Source organism: Hyposmocoma kahamanoa, unplaced genomic scaffold (genome assembly GCF_003589595.1).
Source record: "Hyposmocoma kahamanoa isolate Upper Pololo Valley unplaced genomic scaffold, ASM358959v1 86, whole genome shotgun sequence".
In the NCBI taxonomy this organism is placed as follows: domain Eukaryota; kingdom Metazoa; phylum Arthropoda; class Insecta; order Lepidoptera; family Cosmopterigidae; genus Hyposmocoma; species Hyposmocoma kahamanoa.
In genome coordinates this window covers 11,316,012-11,333,993 of record NW_020654289.1, presented here as the reverse complement: position 1 = coordinate 11,333,993, position 17,982 = coordinate 11,316,012, and the positions used below count along the sequence as shown (strand labels likewise).

Below are 17,982 nucleotides of genomic sequence, written 5' to 3'. Positions count from 1 at the left end.
ACGCCTTGCCATTTACACCGTAATGTTCCAGCTTCCTAATAAGAGTTCTCTAATAATCTATTGTAAGATATATTTAAAAAGACGCAGTGTGCCTGATTTATATTTTTTTAATAGTTTCATTTCAAAAACGGACTGAAATTAACAAACAAAACTTAAATTAAAACTAAAGAAAGAGATGCAAGATACAAGAATCCAAATTCAAGGTATTTTTTCATGCTTCAGTCCGATGTTCGAAGTGCAATCTCCAGTTAAAACTTCTAGTCAAAACTTATAGTGCAGACGCACTATTAGTTTCCGGAATGAATAACAAAAAAATACTGTAAATGGTCAGAAACGAATTTATTGTTTCTCAAAATATTCTCCGTTAGCGTTAATGCACTTTTTCATACGAATGAACTAATTTTGAAAACATTTATGCCACTCCTCCGTGACAATCTCTGAAACATATTTTGCATACTCTTCGACAGCCCTTCAGGTGATGAAAATCGTTGACCGTGTAACTGATTCTTAATTTTTGAGAATTAATAAAAGTCACAAGGTGCCAGGTCGGGACTGTACGTGGGATGGCTCATAAGGTCAACGTTGTTCACCTTCAAAAATTCATTTGTCTGTCTGTTCGTGTGAGAACTGGCATTATTGTGGTGCAAGATGATACGGCGTTTACGGTTATTTTTACGGAGTTTGTCAATAACTTCCGGCAAACAAACGGTCGTGTACCAATCACTATTCACAGTACCACGATTCTCCAAAGCAACAGTAGCCACGTGTCCAGTTTAATAAAAAAGAAGCAATCATCCGCTTAGAGGCACTTTGCACGCGCGCCACTTTGGTTGGTTTCGGCTCATCTTGAAAGATACACTCGATTGCTGCTTTGTTTTGGGATCGTAACTATAATTCCATGTTTCGTCACCTGTTACTATGTCCCACACCAAATTCGACGCCCCTTCGTTGAATCTGGTAAGAATGACAGTGCACCAAGTGACGTGATCCGTTTTTTGAGCCTCAGCCAAATTGTGTGGGATTCACCGAGAGCACAGCTCTTTCACACTCAAATGTTTGTGTAGTATTGATTGTATTTGACTCATGCCTATGCCTAAAGATGCCCGAATCTCATGGTATGTCACATGCCTGTCTATTTTGATCATACGGCGCACAGCATCGATGTTTTTGTTGTTCACAGCAGTGGACGGGCGACCATCACGAAATTCGGCACTGAGATTCACACGACCGCGTTTGAATTCTGCAAACAGCTATAAATAGTCGTCTTGCATGGTGCTTCATCGCTAAAAGCAGTTAGAAGCCGAGCGAAGCTCCGCTGAGCTGTTAAATTACACTTAAAGTCGTAGAGAATCAAAAGAAAATTTTCACGAGTTAAATCCATGGTGATGTAGATAACCAATTTCTAAAATGATGCTACAACGTAAAAACAAGTAACAGTCAGATGAAACAAACTGTATTCTACAGTCAAAGAGTTCCATTTTCAAATGTTGTGATTACTTTTTAAATATTGTTTGTTGTAAGTGGCCAGTTCCGGAAACTTATAGTGCGCTTTATGTATAAGCTTCTTGGTCCCGTCTCTTGGTATTGTAAAAAGAACCTTACTTACCCAATTGAAGGAAATCCTGTTACATGTAAACTTCACCACTTTTGGTTCTCATCGTATCTGTACGGAATGCAATGGCATTACCTAGTTCCGAGACAATTTGTGTGATAGTGTAACGCATTATAATTATTTAGTAAATTTACGACTACCTTTTTATTGATAGATTCCTACCTACTGACACGAAAAATATAAACAGCTAAATGGCGATAATTGATAAAATCAGAGAGCAAATCGCGCCTAATGGCTAAAAGACTGCCCTACATTTCAAAACGATTGCCTTTCTTTCAATTCGCCTCTTTTCCACTTTGTGCGTCCGTAGAAATTGATTCCTTTCCACGAAAAAAATTAATCGTAAAAATATAACAATGGTTCGTAGTTGAGGTCAGATAAGCATTATATAAAGGTCAACTATTTCGTCATTTATATTGTTAAGTGGATTCTTAATCATCGTTTTCTTAAATTTTCAGCATCATTCACATTTTGAAATATTCATTTTCAATTGTACGTTATTTAACTTTGCATATACATATAAAACATGTTAACAACAACATTGGTTCATCGATAATACATTCTAAAACAGTAAATTCCCATTCAAGTTAGTCCAAATAACGTCCAATAAAAGCAAATAACGATCCCGATATCGTGGTGTTGTGTTTAAATCGATTTTTTGCACCTAATAAAATGTGAGTGGTGACAGTGGCATACCGGTAGTCGACGCGGAAATCACCAAAATCCGTTACCCACCGCAAGTGGAGCGGTCCGAGAGACCATAAGCAACTATTCCAGCCACTTTAGATTAAGTGGCTATGTAGGATCGTACACTTAGTGCTGTTACATAGGTAGTACCTTACTGCTGTTATTTAGTGGATTATTTAATGTGTTGTTAGCCGTAATTTTATATAAGAGTGCCTAGATAATATTCTATAGTAAAGGAAACGAAGAAACATGTGGATTTTATTTTGTTCTTTATTAATTCGTAAAACATAAACGGCATATTTTTAAACGGCCAAAAACAAATGAGCCAGTGTGTCGGTTCCATAGTCGATAAAAACGGGAAAAACTGTCAAGAAAATGCTGTCGGTTATCACATTAGAGGATGGAAAAAATAGCCTAAGGTTATCACAATTTATTCACTATGAAAACTGGAATATTAATCACTAATGAATGACACAAGAAATAAAGTTTATTTCCGTGTTGCAATTTTAAAACTTTTTTAGATTTCAATTAAAACTACATTATCAATTACAACTACAACAAATACGCTAATATACGTTCAGTTTATGATCCTCGGTAATTCACTGATAACCACTATCCCAAGTGCCATCAAAATTTACAGAAGTATAGTTAATCGGTTAATTCATTGCTAACCAGAAACAACAGTTCAATTTCACGGGATTTAACGGGGGAAGTGAACAGGAAAAATAACTTAAACTACTTAACTTCAAAAGCAGTTTTAAGACTTGAAACAGTTTAAACCTTCAAAGACACATGAGAGTAACGGATTTAATGCAGAGTTCAATTTCATGGCAATCCAATTATTCGCTTCACACTTTGTAGAAAGGCTTTCTGTTGAATATTTCTCATGGGGCTAATCTATAGTCTTGGAACAATGCTGCAAATCAAAACAGCTACGTTGTTTATTTTCCCGTTGACAGCTAGAAGTAGGTTTGTGTTTTTGTGTGACGGTGACGTTCGGCACGACTAAGAACTTTATTATCAATTTATAAGCAAACGGTTTACAAATACGATACTGTATGTAGATTTGTCAGTTTGGTATCTGGAATTTCGAAATTTTAAAACGAATGTATTACTCAAAGATTAGGTCATACGTCCCACTGCTGGGCACGGATCAACACACAGGTGAGGGTTTAGGCCATAGTCCGCCACCCTGGCCAAATGCGGGTTGGGGACTTCATGCGTTTTCCGAGGCTTGTGAACTTTCCTCAAAGTCCATTTCCGGAAAAGCTCATGGTATATTTCAAATTAAATCTCGTACATAAATTCCGAGTAACTCACAGGTGCGAGACCCACGGCTTCGGCTTGAGCGACGGTAGGTCAAAGGTTTGAAGATTCATTAGCTCTTAAAGATTAGGTGCTTTTACAATATCATTTGAATAATTTTGATCAATTTTGCCATAGCGTCCGTATGAGATGCGTAAAGATCGGTGGAAGCCAGTGGGACAACAGTTGTTATAACAGTTCAAATCCTAGTTATGACATGAGTGACGGGACGAACAAGTCGAGCGCCTGATGGTAAGCTACACGCATGTCCATAGCAGTTACAGTGCCACTCAGAGCTTTCCAATAATGTGTGAAAATCTTGAAAGTTTAAATCAGTGTACCGTATATACGCCCTGTTGCCGGACACGGATTTCCTCCAAGGACACGGTTTAGGCCGTAATCCGCCACACTCAATGCAGTTTAGAGCCTCACACGCTTTCCTAGGAAATGTAAACCTTATTCAACATGCATGTTTTATGTTGTTAACTCAAATAATCTTTATTTCATGGGTAAGCAAATCACACTTGAAATCATGTTACGATTTCAAGTGTAATTTGCTGATTAAAGTCTACTACTCATTCGTAAGGCAGACGGGAAATCTGCCTTACGAATGAAATGAATCAATAATATAAACAGAATGAATAAGAAACTCTAGGTATATACTCTTTGTATATAAATTTACTTTTTTTATATATCAAGTGACAGGTTGAACAGGTCGTGCGCAAGGTGGTGAGCAACGCGCCCACATGTTATAACAGTTACAATGCCACTCAAAGCTTGAAATTTCTAAGGTCTAAGGTAGCAGTAGAGCTCCTTGTGAAAGAGATCGTTCAGGGAAGCACTGTCAACCTAACTATTTCTGACGCCAAGCAGTAATCTGAGCAATGTTGCTGGTGAAATTACAGGTACATGGGACTTGTCAATTTATGTCTTAAGGTAACAGGCGCAGTGAAATAGTTAAATTCGAGACTTAATCGTGTGTAAAAAACATAATCGTATACACGGTGTTGATTAATAACTCTAAAAATTAATGAACTTTCTAAACTAAATTCTTATTACCTTTTAAAGTTTTGAGATTGTTTAGACTCTCTCATGTATCTTACAATTTTTTTATTTACGTTTGATATATTTATTTATAGTTTAATTTTATACATTAATTTAACTACAGATTTTATATGAATCAACATTTACTTTATATATACTGCAACTGCCTCCGTGGCCGAACGGTTACCATACTGACACGCAGAGGTTCCGGGTTCGGTTTCCGGGCTGGGAGAAATATTTGTATGGTCTACATTTAGTTCGGGTGTAATTTGTGGTTGTCTATGTATGTGATCATGGCACCCGTGATATAGGGTTTCCCTAGAGCGGGGCTATGAGTGTGAGCACGCGTTATATGTGTATTCGTTAGTACATTTGATATAATTAGTTTATCTGTATAATTATTGATTATGCAGCATTCAATTTCCGTATTTATTTACGTATTATTACCAAAAATCAACTTTCCTTTCAGTTATACAAAGGTTAGTTAGAAGAAATCCCTTCATGGGATAAGCTTGCCTTTGTACACTAACATTCCTAAATTGTTAAAATTCGGTCGTAATTATAATAATAAACACGTGCACATTCTCGTAGCCCCGCACCAGTGCAACCCTGAATCGCGGGTGCCATGGACCCACACATAGACAACCACAAACTACACCCAAACTCACGAGAGGAATAAATGTAGGCAATACAAATATTTCTCCCGGCCCGGGAATCGAACTCGGGACCTCTTGCGTGGCAGTTCAGTATGATAACCGTTCGGCTACAGAGGCAGTTAAAATTATCTAATGTTACGTTTATAAATGCAATCGAATACTATTTTTTAAATTTAATCGTTTTTATTATTACATTTAATAGCACTAAAAACAAAAATATTACAGAAGAATATAAATTTAAATAAGTTTCTCCATATACCGCTAATTCGTCGTTATATATAGTATGTGCGTTTTCGTACTGATGCGCGTTGACATTCCTTGTAGTGTGCGTGAGAGTCGTTAATAAAGGGTGTCACTAAACCTATATTTGACCTTTGTACATCTCACCGTTGAACACGAATCTCTTCTGCTAAAAGGTCATGTACAGTATTTTAATATGAAATTTGCAGTTAGTTACAACATTTACGTAATCGGGTAATTGAATTTGTGTGTCAAGAGGACAGTCCATATTCCGCATAGATGCGGATTTATTTGCGGCGGCGCACCTCTTACCCATTTTTTTGTCAATTTTAGGGGACAGACGTGCATCGGTGCCAACACAAAGTGAATTGAATAGCGGTTCTTCGCCAACCACAGGGCTAATGTGAGGCCAAGAACTTCGCTCTCCTAAATTCTGCGCTTCAAATAAACACAAGTTTAGTAGTTACCAGCCTTATGTGTACGTGAGGTAACGGTAGTGTCGTACAATATTGTGGATTTAGTAACACAAGTAATTAAATCTAAAGACTTTCATTAACACTTGGAGAAAACAGTTTTCTTCACACATCAATCATCATCTCTCTTCTCTAATTACTAATTATCAACTACATGTTAATTGTTACCAATAAAATGTGAGTAAGTTTGGTCGTTTTGCTAGTTGCTTTTAGTTTTCCTCATTTAACCCTATTGCATAGTCGCTCAGGAAATGGTAGTTTTGTATAGAGTGCAGGCTGCATCTGCATTGCAAGTCGCGACCCGCAGGGCGGCATGAAGTAGGTGAGCGGTGGTTGGTTGCGTTCGTCTAAGTGCGCGCGCAGTCCCGTTCGCATCGTCGTCGCGGCCGCACGCGCACGCTGCGCCATGACTCGCCTGCACCTCGTACTGCTCGCGCTCGCCGCCCTCGCCGCCGCCGCTGCCGCTGAACCACCGCGACCGCGCCTCATTGACTTCAACCCCTGGGCATGGATTCCCACCAATCGAAACCGCTCCCCGTCCATCATGGATTACTTTTTCCCGCCATCCCGGACTCCTAAACAATCTAGTCTAGATCCGCCTGCTGACCGACAACCCCCCAAAACGACAACTCCTATCCAAACTCCACTCCCGACCACCATAGAGGAACGCTCTACTACCCTCGCGAGAAAAGTCTCGAATAAAACAAAATCGACCGTGCCTGCGACTAACCCCACCGCGACCGCGCCTCCTAAAACAAAGAAAAATTCCTATAAAACTACCGTGCCCGTTACTACAACTGAGATGAAAACTACGCAAACGGCTACAACAATTCAAAACACAAAAACCTCACAACATACAAAAAACACACAAACTACTAAAACTGAGCTGCCTACTACCAGGCCTACGACTTTACCCACGACTTACCGATCGACGAAGCATTACACGATACGGCCATTTGTGCGAACCACGGAAATGCCAACAGTTCAAGATACGGAGACAACTTCGAACAGCGATAGTACGGAGACATTTTCCGATTTTGATACTTCGGGAACTACAGCGGAAGGCCCGAAGGAAACCGTGCCCACGCTGAGCACCGCCGCGGAGTCGCGCTCTACCGACCCCGGTACTGCAAGCACGGCATCTGTGGAGTCCACCACTGAGACGGACAGCACAGCGGAACCGGCCGATAGCCGCGAGGGATACCTGCCGCTGCGGGACAAACCGCAGCCGCAGACGCACGTCAAAATCAACGAGCAAACGAAGAAAGAGGTCAGTGATTTAACAGTGTTTCTGTTTTCTAAATCGGTTACAGTCCAACAGCCTGCAGTTTTCTACAGTCATTGCTTATGGCAGTCATCGTGGTTAATGACACATTTGCTTTTGCCATGCAAATTTTGTGGAGTTAGGAAACGTAACATATGGATAAAACGTCAAAGCCGGATGCCACCCCCCAGCCTACCGATAAATAAGGAGGCGCACATATATTTCTCTTAATGAGCCCTTAGAGAAAGGTTACTGCATTCACCAGCTTGCAGTGCGTTCCCACATTACTCGTGCAAATTGATATGAATTATGTATTTCCTAGCAGCTCGATGAAGTGGCTCAGAAATTAAAAATAAAAAACAATTGTAAGAAAACGATGCGTTACGCCCTGTGCCTACTGTAAACTGAATGTTAATACTGTTTAGCTATGGTTTTCCATAGTAATTTAATGGTTATCAATAATGACCGTTTAAAGATAGCTACATTTCCTATTACTTCATCTCTCCATATGAATTGGTTGCAGATAGCAGTAGTCTCAACAAACATTGTATTAAATGGTAACAGGAAACTGTTAACCAGTGGGTTCAAGAATCATGAAAGTAGTGACTTTCATGATTCTTGGAAACTATTACAAAACTTTAAACTTTGTATAAAATATATAACAATTTAGATTTTCATCAACCAAAAAGAACCCTTTTTAAAAGAGTTCTCACAAAAACAAGTTCTCCGAAACACATTTGCCTAAAAAATCAGTACAATAGAATCAAATACACTTTAAGTCAACGATACCCAAGCCATTGTTAGAAAAATCGTCTTTTTTCACGCAAAGTTAGTCGAACCAGTTCAGCAAAATGAGAAAACCTTGTTGGGACATTAATTTTCACTGATGAGCTGTTGGGTTTACTTGCGATTTCTAACTCGGAATTGTCAGATATGAAAATGTACATGAGCAAAGAAAGCTGGTTAATAATGGTTTTCTGTAAGAGCCGTAGACAATGAAAGAAAGACTTAAGATAAAAAGAGGTGACATTGCACGGAAGGTGGTACTTTCGTGTCATTAGCAACATTGTGGTCGCGTTGCGGCAGACGCCCGCAAATTTTTGGACAGAAACAAATTTAGTTTAGATTTAAAAGACACAGTATTCAAAAGGTAAACTTTCACTCTTACGCAGCCTATCTATTATAAGCAATGAATGAGCGACTATTTTGTAAAGGAACTATCTTTCATCATCGTTGTCGCTAATTGATTTCAAAGTGGGCATGTGTCATAGCTTTTATTTTGGATGACTGAAACTTCCTATTCTTAACAATTCCTTCCGCAATTCTAAAACCACACAGGTACAAATATTTTACACGTACTTTGAACCCATTTTCTTTTCATTATTCAAGTTTCTTTCATTTAATTTTCATTATTCCAGACAAAAGCTAAAAAAAGCTATTCAATATAATGCTCACACAGGTTACTTTTCTCGTCATTTGAAATTACGTTATTGAATCTTAACATGAAAAGTACAATGACGTAATTACTGTAACGAGATGAAATGTTTGAAGTGATAATCTATTTATAAATATTTCTTTTTTACTTAATAGAAATGGCATAAAAAAAATTGAATCGTAAGGATGTTTTTAAAAGCCTTAACGCGAGTGCGATGTAGCAAAAACTGTATCTTGATAACGACACACTGCAACGCCCTTTCGATGCATACGTTTGGCCATGTTGGTCGTCGCCGTCTTATTTGCATTTGAACGTAAATTATCTTTAAATGACGATAAATAATCTTATTAGCAAATGAAGAAAGAGCCACTAGTTTTTTTTTTATGTTGTGAATAAGTAATTCAAAATAGAATGCATAAAGGTGTATTTAACAAAAAAATTACACTTTTTAACGACGTATTTTCTAAATACTTAACAACCCAAGTGATTTGTTACGCGACTTCTTTTCTGAATTGTTTAGAGTTTTCACACCCATAATTCGCGTTTGGGAAAGGAAAGATTTCTTTAAAAGAGATTTATGGTCATATATTAGAAACACCCAAATTGGTGAACGAAACATTTAGTGTAATGTCATAATTTATTTTTAAAGCCCTATTGTTACATAGACACTCTTTCAAGAAAAGAATTGAAACACTGAGAATGGTGGTAAGTTGCGCTTCATTACGCTGATTTATTTCCACGGTATGCCTTATCGTAGTCACATAAATGTTTGTCTTTACATGCGCTGTCGTTTGCACACATTATCAAATTGAAAGGTGAAATTATGAAGGTTTGATGTCAAATTCTGCATCTGATTAACTTAGTGCATTTATGCCTCGTGACTAGTGACTGTATGTGTAGTTTATAGCTAGGTTTTATAATTGATATTGCTTTCATAAAATTCTAAGCACGAAGTCAATTTGTTTAAATTGTGTTGGGCGGCGTAATTAAAAAAGGCTTCATTAATACTTTGGAATGTAAAACTATACACAGGGGCACATTTAGTGGAACAAAAGGAAAGTGAGAATATAAAATAGTAAAGTTTATATTTAAACAAATAAAAATTTGACACAAGTAACAATTAAATTAACATTTTGTAACGTTGGCTTAGACAACCTTACTCAACCACTATTGAAAATAAACTGAAATTAAAATAATATGCATTCTTTTTCAACTCTGTGGCAAAACGGAAACGGTTGAAAATTTAAAAATTGTTTGAATAAATCAAAGTTTAATTAATAGAAAAAATTCCAACTAAAGTTTAAACCTCCAACCTCAACCTTCAACTTCGACAAACCTGTATTAGCCGAAAATGAAAATGAAAAAAGAAATTGCATTGTTTTCGGGTTTTCCTAGTGTTCCGCTAAATGTACCGGTGTGTGTATGATACTGAATAAAGTTTTACCAGAAAGAAAAATAAATACAATTTTCAAGTTACGTAGAAATAAATTATTTTTAGCTAAGTATCAGAGCTCCTAGGAACTTTCATATGTTGAGTGTGTGCGTTATTATTATTATTATTATATCACAAAATATGACACAGTGGACACGATGCTACTTGACCTAGACTGCCGTCCTTACCATAAACAATATAAGCGACATTTTTAGCGAAAGTGAGTTGTTAACATTGGAACCCTCTATAAGCGGTTTTTTTGTATCTTATTTAGTTTCAGTTTTATGGTTGAGTCAATACTAGTTCAGCTCGAATTCAATTTTTTTCCGTACTGAATCGGTTAAATTGCGTGGGTCGAGCGGTTTATTTTAGGTTTAATTTTTTTACAAACGAAATTAAAGCCGTTTGAAAAATGTATATCGTATACTATAGGAAGTACTATTTAGTTCAACTGATATAAAAAAATCATCGGTGTTTGTAAAGTACCTATGGAATACAGCGATTTTCTTGTAAAATTTCGTCACAAGTTTATGTTCTTTTTTCTATCGTGAAAATTTTTAGGAATCGTGTTTTCACACCCTATACTAATCAATGTACGTCCAATTTACTACATATTTTTCCAGACTGATTGATTCAACACTTTCACTGTTATGTGGAATCAACTAAAGCCATTTGAGGTTGTATCAACAAAATAACTTACTTATGAGAAGGAGAGCAGTAGAGTTATTAGAGAACTAACAGACATTTATTACACATAATTTCCTAATTATTGAACCGTAACATTCGTAATAACGATGAATTGGTCTCACTTTCATTGTGCTGATACATTCGAATCCAAATTGTGCAAAGCTACTGTATTAACTCGGCATTAATTAAAAATTTTCGCTTTCGCAAAGTAAATAATTCCAAAAGGTCGTCTCGATACAATCGTGTCTAATTAATCAGTACGCATTACTAGTAGAAAGTCGATAGATATCTACCGCGGAGAAAGGGTACGTAAGGTATGAATAAACTGGGTTGGGATAGTGAATTGCATCGTTGAAAGTGCTTCAGTGAACACTTGATTTTACGACATCGTCAACGGGCGATGAACAACGCATCGAACTGAAGGTTTACGCTTTCTATAGAATAACTGTACAAAATGAAGGTAATATTATAATGAGAAAATGATGCAAGAAACATTATAAACGCCTGAACTCGTGTCGACGTAAATGTTAATAATTCAGAGACGATAAAATGGCTAAATCTTTTGATCTTTGTAATAAATAACGTAATGCGCATTTCCAAAAGGATTATCGTGACTATTTAATAAGAAAGATCAAAATTCAAAACAATATAATTTCAAAACTTTCATTCACGAATTTCGAATTATTAACATTGCATAACAATTATGTATACAAGTTTGTAACAGTCAATAATTAAATAGCAACGAAAGAAAAGCGTGCAAACAAATTGCATAACACTATCTCACAATTGGTAACAATTAAAATTGTAAATATTCAGCAATGTTATGAAGAATGCAGTGTTATTGTGGATTAATTACAAATGTTACATTAGAGCTACATTAAAAGCTTTCGCTGACAAAATTTTGCGTTTACTGTAAATTGCTGCACACAACAATCTTGTCACTCAGCGAAATTACTGTAACGCTTTGCTACGTGCATACTCGTTTGTAGCACACGATATGTATGTTAATGGAACGGGGCAAGGCGTGAAAATATCGAATACTCAGATCTTATTACCAATATCATTATCTACAACTGCAATGTTACAGTAGAATCAAACTCCACCGCTAGGCGTAATGATATCCTTCATAAAGTTTTTGTACATATTAATTTTCTGCGATCAAGATAGCGTTGAATTGAGCATATGAGATAGAAGATGGGGCGGATGACAGTTATGTAGGCTCCGGCGCGGCGTCCCGGCTTATTAATTAGTTTCTGCATGTTTTGATACCTGAAGGTAACTAATAAGTTTTGTAGATAAATGTCAAGGGACTAGAAGTAATCAACTAAATTGTCTTAATATTGCATATATTAATTGATTAAAATACTATATTAACTGATGAAACTTTAAGGGATAACAGTGCTGAAACAATAATAAAAATGTTTACACTTACATGAGCAAAAATTCAGTTTAGTTAGACAAAAGATGTTAATACAAGACGCAGGTACGAAAGAAGATTGTAGAACATTGTATTCTGACGTGTCGAAGCTAGTCAAAGGCTTATTTCGAAAAAGGGCCGTTATAAAGGTCGTAAGCTTAACGCTCCTGATGAGGAAGTACTGAAAGGCTAGAAAGATAGACACGAAGGTCAACCACGACGTAACGGGTTCTTAATACTCTTTTATCACAAACTAATGAGGATAATTATAAGTACTTCGTATTTTAGTGCTTATAGTAACTAGGTACTGCTAACATTTACTACAAATTGGTCCATAAAACGGTCAAAAGTAAAAAAATGTAAGTACTTCAAGTTAGTTTGTAAAGTAACCTATGTGGTGTCCGATTCCCGTGTGAAATTTGGAAAAAAACATAGCGGTAGTCCATAGTACACAGTCTCTGGTAATCTCAGAATCTTAGGATAGACATAGTCAACCCTCGGCGCTCGACAGCTACGAGTGGTAGGAGGAATTGAAAATCACAAAGGCAGTATCACGGAAATCGTATGAAAACGAAACACGTTGTTGCCTTATTGGCTGACGATGTAGTTTCTTAGCGCTAAAATATTAAAACAGAAACCAACAAACAAATTTTATCTGATTAGATGTGTAGCTTCCATAGTGAAATTCGAGAGACAGTATAACAAAGCCTTGTAGTAATTTAAATAGATAAAACAAACTCACGGACAGGGTGCGGTCAGGTCAGATAGCACGTTAACGGTAGAAAGGTTAATGTCTCCGTGGTTTGTGGTTACTGCAAAAACGTGTTGGTTAGTTACGTTTTAATGACTTTCAAGTTTTCTCAGTTTTGACTTTGGGCGAAATCGCGGTGGAACTATTGTACTTGACAAATGAACACTTATTCTGCTTTCAGACGTTTAGAACGTCCAAAAGTAGACAAATTTATACAGTGATCATCTTTTTACAAATATTTTGGCGCTTTTAATATACGAAATTGCGTTGTTTTTTAAAATCGTATCATCACCTTATTTAAAAGCCACACTCTTGTCTGTGTAGTTTCTTCACTATAGCCAGCCATATAGGTAGCCATAGCCAGCTCCGTGACCTTTATGTAGCTACTCAATTAGACTCATTTATTTGCTCATTGATTGCTTTCCTTAGTCTTCCTTTCCTTTTCTTTCCTTCTATATTCCCTTCAATTATAACCTTTACAAATTCGCCATTACGTAATAAATGTCCAAACATTTTCCCTTTTTCTGTTCATATTGCTTTTAAAAGATGTTTCTCTTCCCTTTAACTCTCTTATACACTTATACTTTCATCAACAAACAATCATGGGATGTTTTTAAAATTTATTAAGGGTCATTTATAATCTGTTTTTATAACATTTCCCCCTTGGGATTACATGAAATAATTAATCATTTTTATGCTCGGTCAGGGGATTACTTTAATAAAGCAATTTATGGTAGCTGATTGTTTTAATAACGTACCGCGTGGCAACAAGCATCAGGTGCATTGATGAGGGGTTAACATCAATCTGTAACACTATATCATGTGCGATACGGTACAGTCAAAAACAAGCTGCGCTTTTCACTCAGACATTTTAATCTAAAGTGTAATAAAAATAAAGCAAACTACGACAAGCGTATATATACTGAAAACTTGTTTCTACAAGAGCGAAATTTTACTATTCCTTATAATAACACCGTACCCTTGGTGTAAAAAGGCCACATCCGAAAAATGACAACTTTTCAGGAGAGAGATTTAATGATTTTAGGAACGATATTAGTCGATAACTTTTTTATGCTTAAATTAATTAATTGATGTTTCAAGTAGTTCCTATAAACATATTATATCTCATATGATAAAAGTACTTTTTAAGCGACTTCCAAAAATGGAGGAGGTTTTCAATTCGACTATTTTTTTTTTGTATGTATGTTACGCGATAACTCCGACATTTGGGAACCGATTTCCATGATTCTTATTTGTTGGAAAGAGGGTACATCAGTATTGGTCTCATTTAAATGTGTAGGAAATATTCCACCTGTAAGGGTGGCAAACTAGGGGATGAATCTGGTTTTGTGGCCTTTCCGGTAATCGATTTCAATAAAACTTGGCAAATAGATGTAATTCCACGAAATTCTCAGGTTGTATTTTTTTAATAAAAAAGTTATTAAATGTGGTTTCGTTAGTTATAATAGTGTGCCAGACAGACACAACAATTACCTGGTCTCAAACTAGGGAATCCCTTGTACTACGCGTACCAGAGTAATGGAGCTCACATCATGGTGCTACCGAGAACACCCAGAACCTGTTTAGAGATTATTTCCTAAATTGGTTCTAGCGGGAATCGAACCCGTAACGTTTTTGTCCAGTGCTCACAGTGCAAACCGTTGAGCCACAGAGATCGTACAACTTTATTAAATTCAATTGGCACGTAAGTTCTCACGTTTCAGAGGTAATAAAGTTGGGAGTCGGAACATCATCCCGACTCAGTGATTCAGTTAGTTTACAGTAATGAAATCGCGTAACTAAACTAATTTATTAGAAATCTATGACGTACAATTCTGTCCTTAAAGAAGACACGATTACAGTTGATGTTAATGAACATATTTATTATCAATCCTAATAAAAGAAGCTTCTGTTTTAGTATTAGTTGACGAAGAATAAGAAGTAAGAAGAACAAAGTGAGTTTAACAAATAATATCTTAAAAAATTGTATTACCTTATACATAATAGTAAATGGTCTTTTAAAATAATGTCATTTCATATGTATCACAATGGAATCTCATTTTTGTTTATTTCTTACACGAACTCCATAATGGATTTTTCATGAATATAGCTCACGCGGACATTTCATGCAGTTTAAGCTCTGTGAGAGAATGGATAAACTTGCTTACTTACAGAAGCTGCTAAAATTATAACCCTCCTTTTGACGTCGCCTTAGTCGGTTAAAAAGAGACGTGCCGATGTCCGTAATTCGAATCTTAACAAAATGTCAAAAGTCACGTATAGATAGGAGTAGAGGATGTTTCCTTTAAGTATGGAATAATTGAACTAGCAGGTAGAAATTGAATAACAAAGTACTGACAAGTTAGTTACAACTTCGAAAAGCTCGAAAGTAAATTTGGTTGCCAGATAATAGCATATTATTTTCATAGACAAGATGACCGTAAAGTGTTTTTTACGGTTCACGTTAAGTTTTTTATGAACTTCTTCGATAAGGTATATTTTCAATTTTTTTGCTATTTGTTTTCTTTCTTTCTAATTGGCTAGTTTGCTACGACGGTTTACGGTCGTATGCAACTCTTGGAATATAATTTACTGTTCATATTTCTTCATTAATGTCGGTTTAGAGAGTACTCTAGTATTCCGTGCCGCTGTGCAATTTCCCTTCATCCGGTGCACGATGACCGTCTTCAAGGCCATTGCTGCATATTTTTTTATGTAATTCCACTAACCGCTTATCCAATCATAATTAAAAGTTATTATGGAATTGAATAACTAAACAGTTTTGTAAATATGGACTTAATTAATTTTTCGATTACTTCGAATATAGAAAATTTAATTGCACTGTAGAATAATTATGTAGAATGTGGAAGATGAAGGACGTCGTCTGTAGCTCAGTTGGTAAGAGCGACGGCCCCGGTGTGGCGCCAGACGTTGGTTCGAGTCCAGATTGATCGAAGGATTTTTTCTTTGTGTTGTTCGATCCTTCTATCATTTAAAAAAAATAAACTAGTGGAGTATTTTCACAAAGAATATGTGAATATCTAGTAGTAAAAATATCATGATATTCAATAAAATAAATACACGTGGAAGATTATCCGATAATCTAGCATCAGTAGAGCTCCTTGTGATAGAGTTCGTCCAGGGAAGTACTGCCACCTTACCCATTTATGCCGCCTAGCATTACTGTGTTCCGGTTTTGAAGGGTGCTGGTGAAATTACAGGCACATGGGACTTGTCAACTTACGTCTCAGAGTGACGGGCACTGTGGCAGTGCCCCTAAGATCTTTGCGACTTAAAGCTCTGAGTGGCACAGCAACTGTTACGGACAGGCGTGTAGCTTACCATCAGGCGCACGACTTGTTCGTCCCGTCACTTGATATTATAAAAAAGAAACAAAAAAATCTAGCCTCGAGAGACTAAGTGTCGACAACACAAATTTGAAAATATAAAAAATATGGCAACTATCTCTGTATTGGTGATTTCTCATGTAATATGTGTGCTCCGTGTAAATTAAATAAACAAATTAAAAAATAATAATAATAAAATGTTTCTTTATTTAGGTATACACCCATTAATAAATTTAACATTATTAATTACATTACGTTACATTAAATTACATAACCAATTAAATTGAAGTTTATTTACCGAATATTATAATTATTAATGAAGTAAATAATTGAGAATTACATTAAATTGAATTGAATTCACATTAGAAATATTAGTATAACAAAAATTTAAATAAATTAAACTTTGTAAGTACAAAGCATCGCATACTGTTCTTATATTGGCTGAATCTCTCACTCTCACAAGAAAAGACCAATATCTCTTACGTATTATGGCGAAAGAATCGTCTACTCTATTCACGGCAAACATGCCAGACGCACTACACCGCCAGGGCAACCGCAGCATAGCGCGAAATGCATTAAACAAATGTAAAATATATTTCATAAAAACTACAGTCCACGTAAAACTCCCAACACTAGATATATACAGTTTTTTATATTAATAATCTCAGTACAGAGACCTAAAAACGACCTCTAGAGTTCGTGGATTGAATAAAACTTGGCAAATGGATTACATCTATTTGCCAAGTTTTATTGAAATCGGTTACCAGAAAGTACGCGAAACTGAATTCATCCCCTAGTTTGCCACCTTTAGAGGTAGAATATTTCCTCCAAATTGAAATGGGACCAATACTGAGGTCTTTACAATAAAAAAAAGAGCCATCAAAATCGGTTCACAAATGCCGCAGGAGTTATCGCGTAACGTACATTAAAAAATACAAACGAACTGAGGAACTCCTCCTTTTTGAAGTCGGTTAATAATAAGAACCATCATTGATCGCGGTATCATGGGTCACATTGAACACGGCAATCGATCGGTAGACATAGAAGGTAATTTCCATGAATTCACGTGATAATACCATTTTACAGCAAGTACTTAGCGTCAATTTTTAAATTGCACGCAAATTCAATCTACCATAGTCTTCCTTAGCTTGATTGAAATCGTTCATGTAGTTACGTGTTGTTGTATGAAATTACATAAATGATTCGTCAAGGTATGTTGATGGAAGTTGCGTGGTGACTGATGTATTGGCTATACATGTGAACTTCATACAGTTGGCTAATTGCAGCTGTCGAATGTTAGTGGTAGGTATATTGGAGATTATCATGATGATTACATCAATGTCGTCAAAATTTCAAGTTTCACGGGAAGAGGTTCGGTTCCAAGTTCAGACCCTTAAAATATATTATATCCTAATTCACGACTGTCTGGCAATTGGAAATTATCATCGCAGTGGTAAAGATAATAATATTTAGGAAATGAAACTATTTTTCCGGATTTAAATCGCGTATATTTGTTTTTTCAAACAAACCTAATTTTTTGTTTGAAAAAACAAATATACGCGATTTAAATCCGGAAAAATAGTTTCATTTCCCATGTGTAACAATCGCGAAAACCTAAGAACTCGATAATAA

The 17,982-nt window shown here is 36.2% G+C and overlaps 2 protein-coding genes across 2 annotated transcripts in view; one reads left to right on the top strand and one right to left on the bottom strand.

Moving 5' to 3' along the window:
- The window catches only part of LOC113234827 (elongation factor-like GTPase 1), a 217,433-nt gene that overhangs the window by 94,306 nt on the left and 105,145 nt on the right, over positions 1 to 17,982 (bottom strand). The window lies entirely within an intron of this gene.
- The window catches only part of LOC113234825 (zonadhesin), a 96,380-nt gene continuing 84,759 nt past the window's right edge, over positions 6,362 to 17,982 (top strand). The window contains exon 1 of the mRNA XM_026470332.1: positions 6,362 to 7,287. Within this exon, the coding sequence (XP_026326117.1) occupies positions 6,424 to 7,287 (864 nt within the window). The 5' untranslated portion in view covers positions 6,362 to 6,423. The remainder of the gene's footprint in view (positions 7,288 to 17,982) is intronic.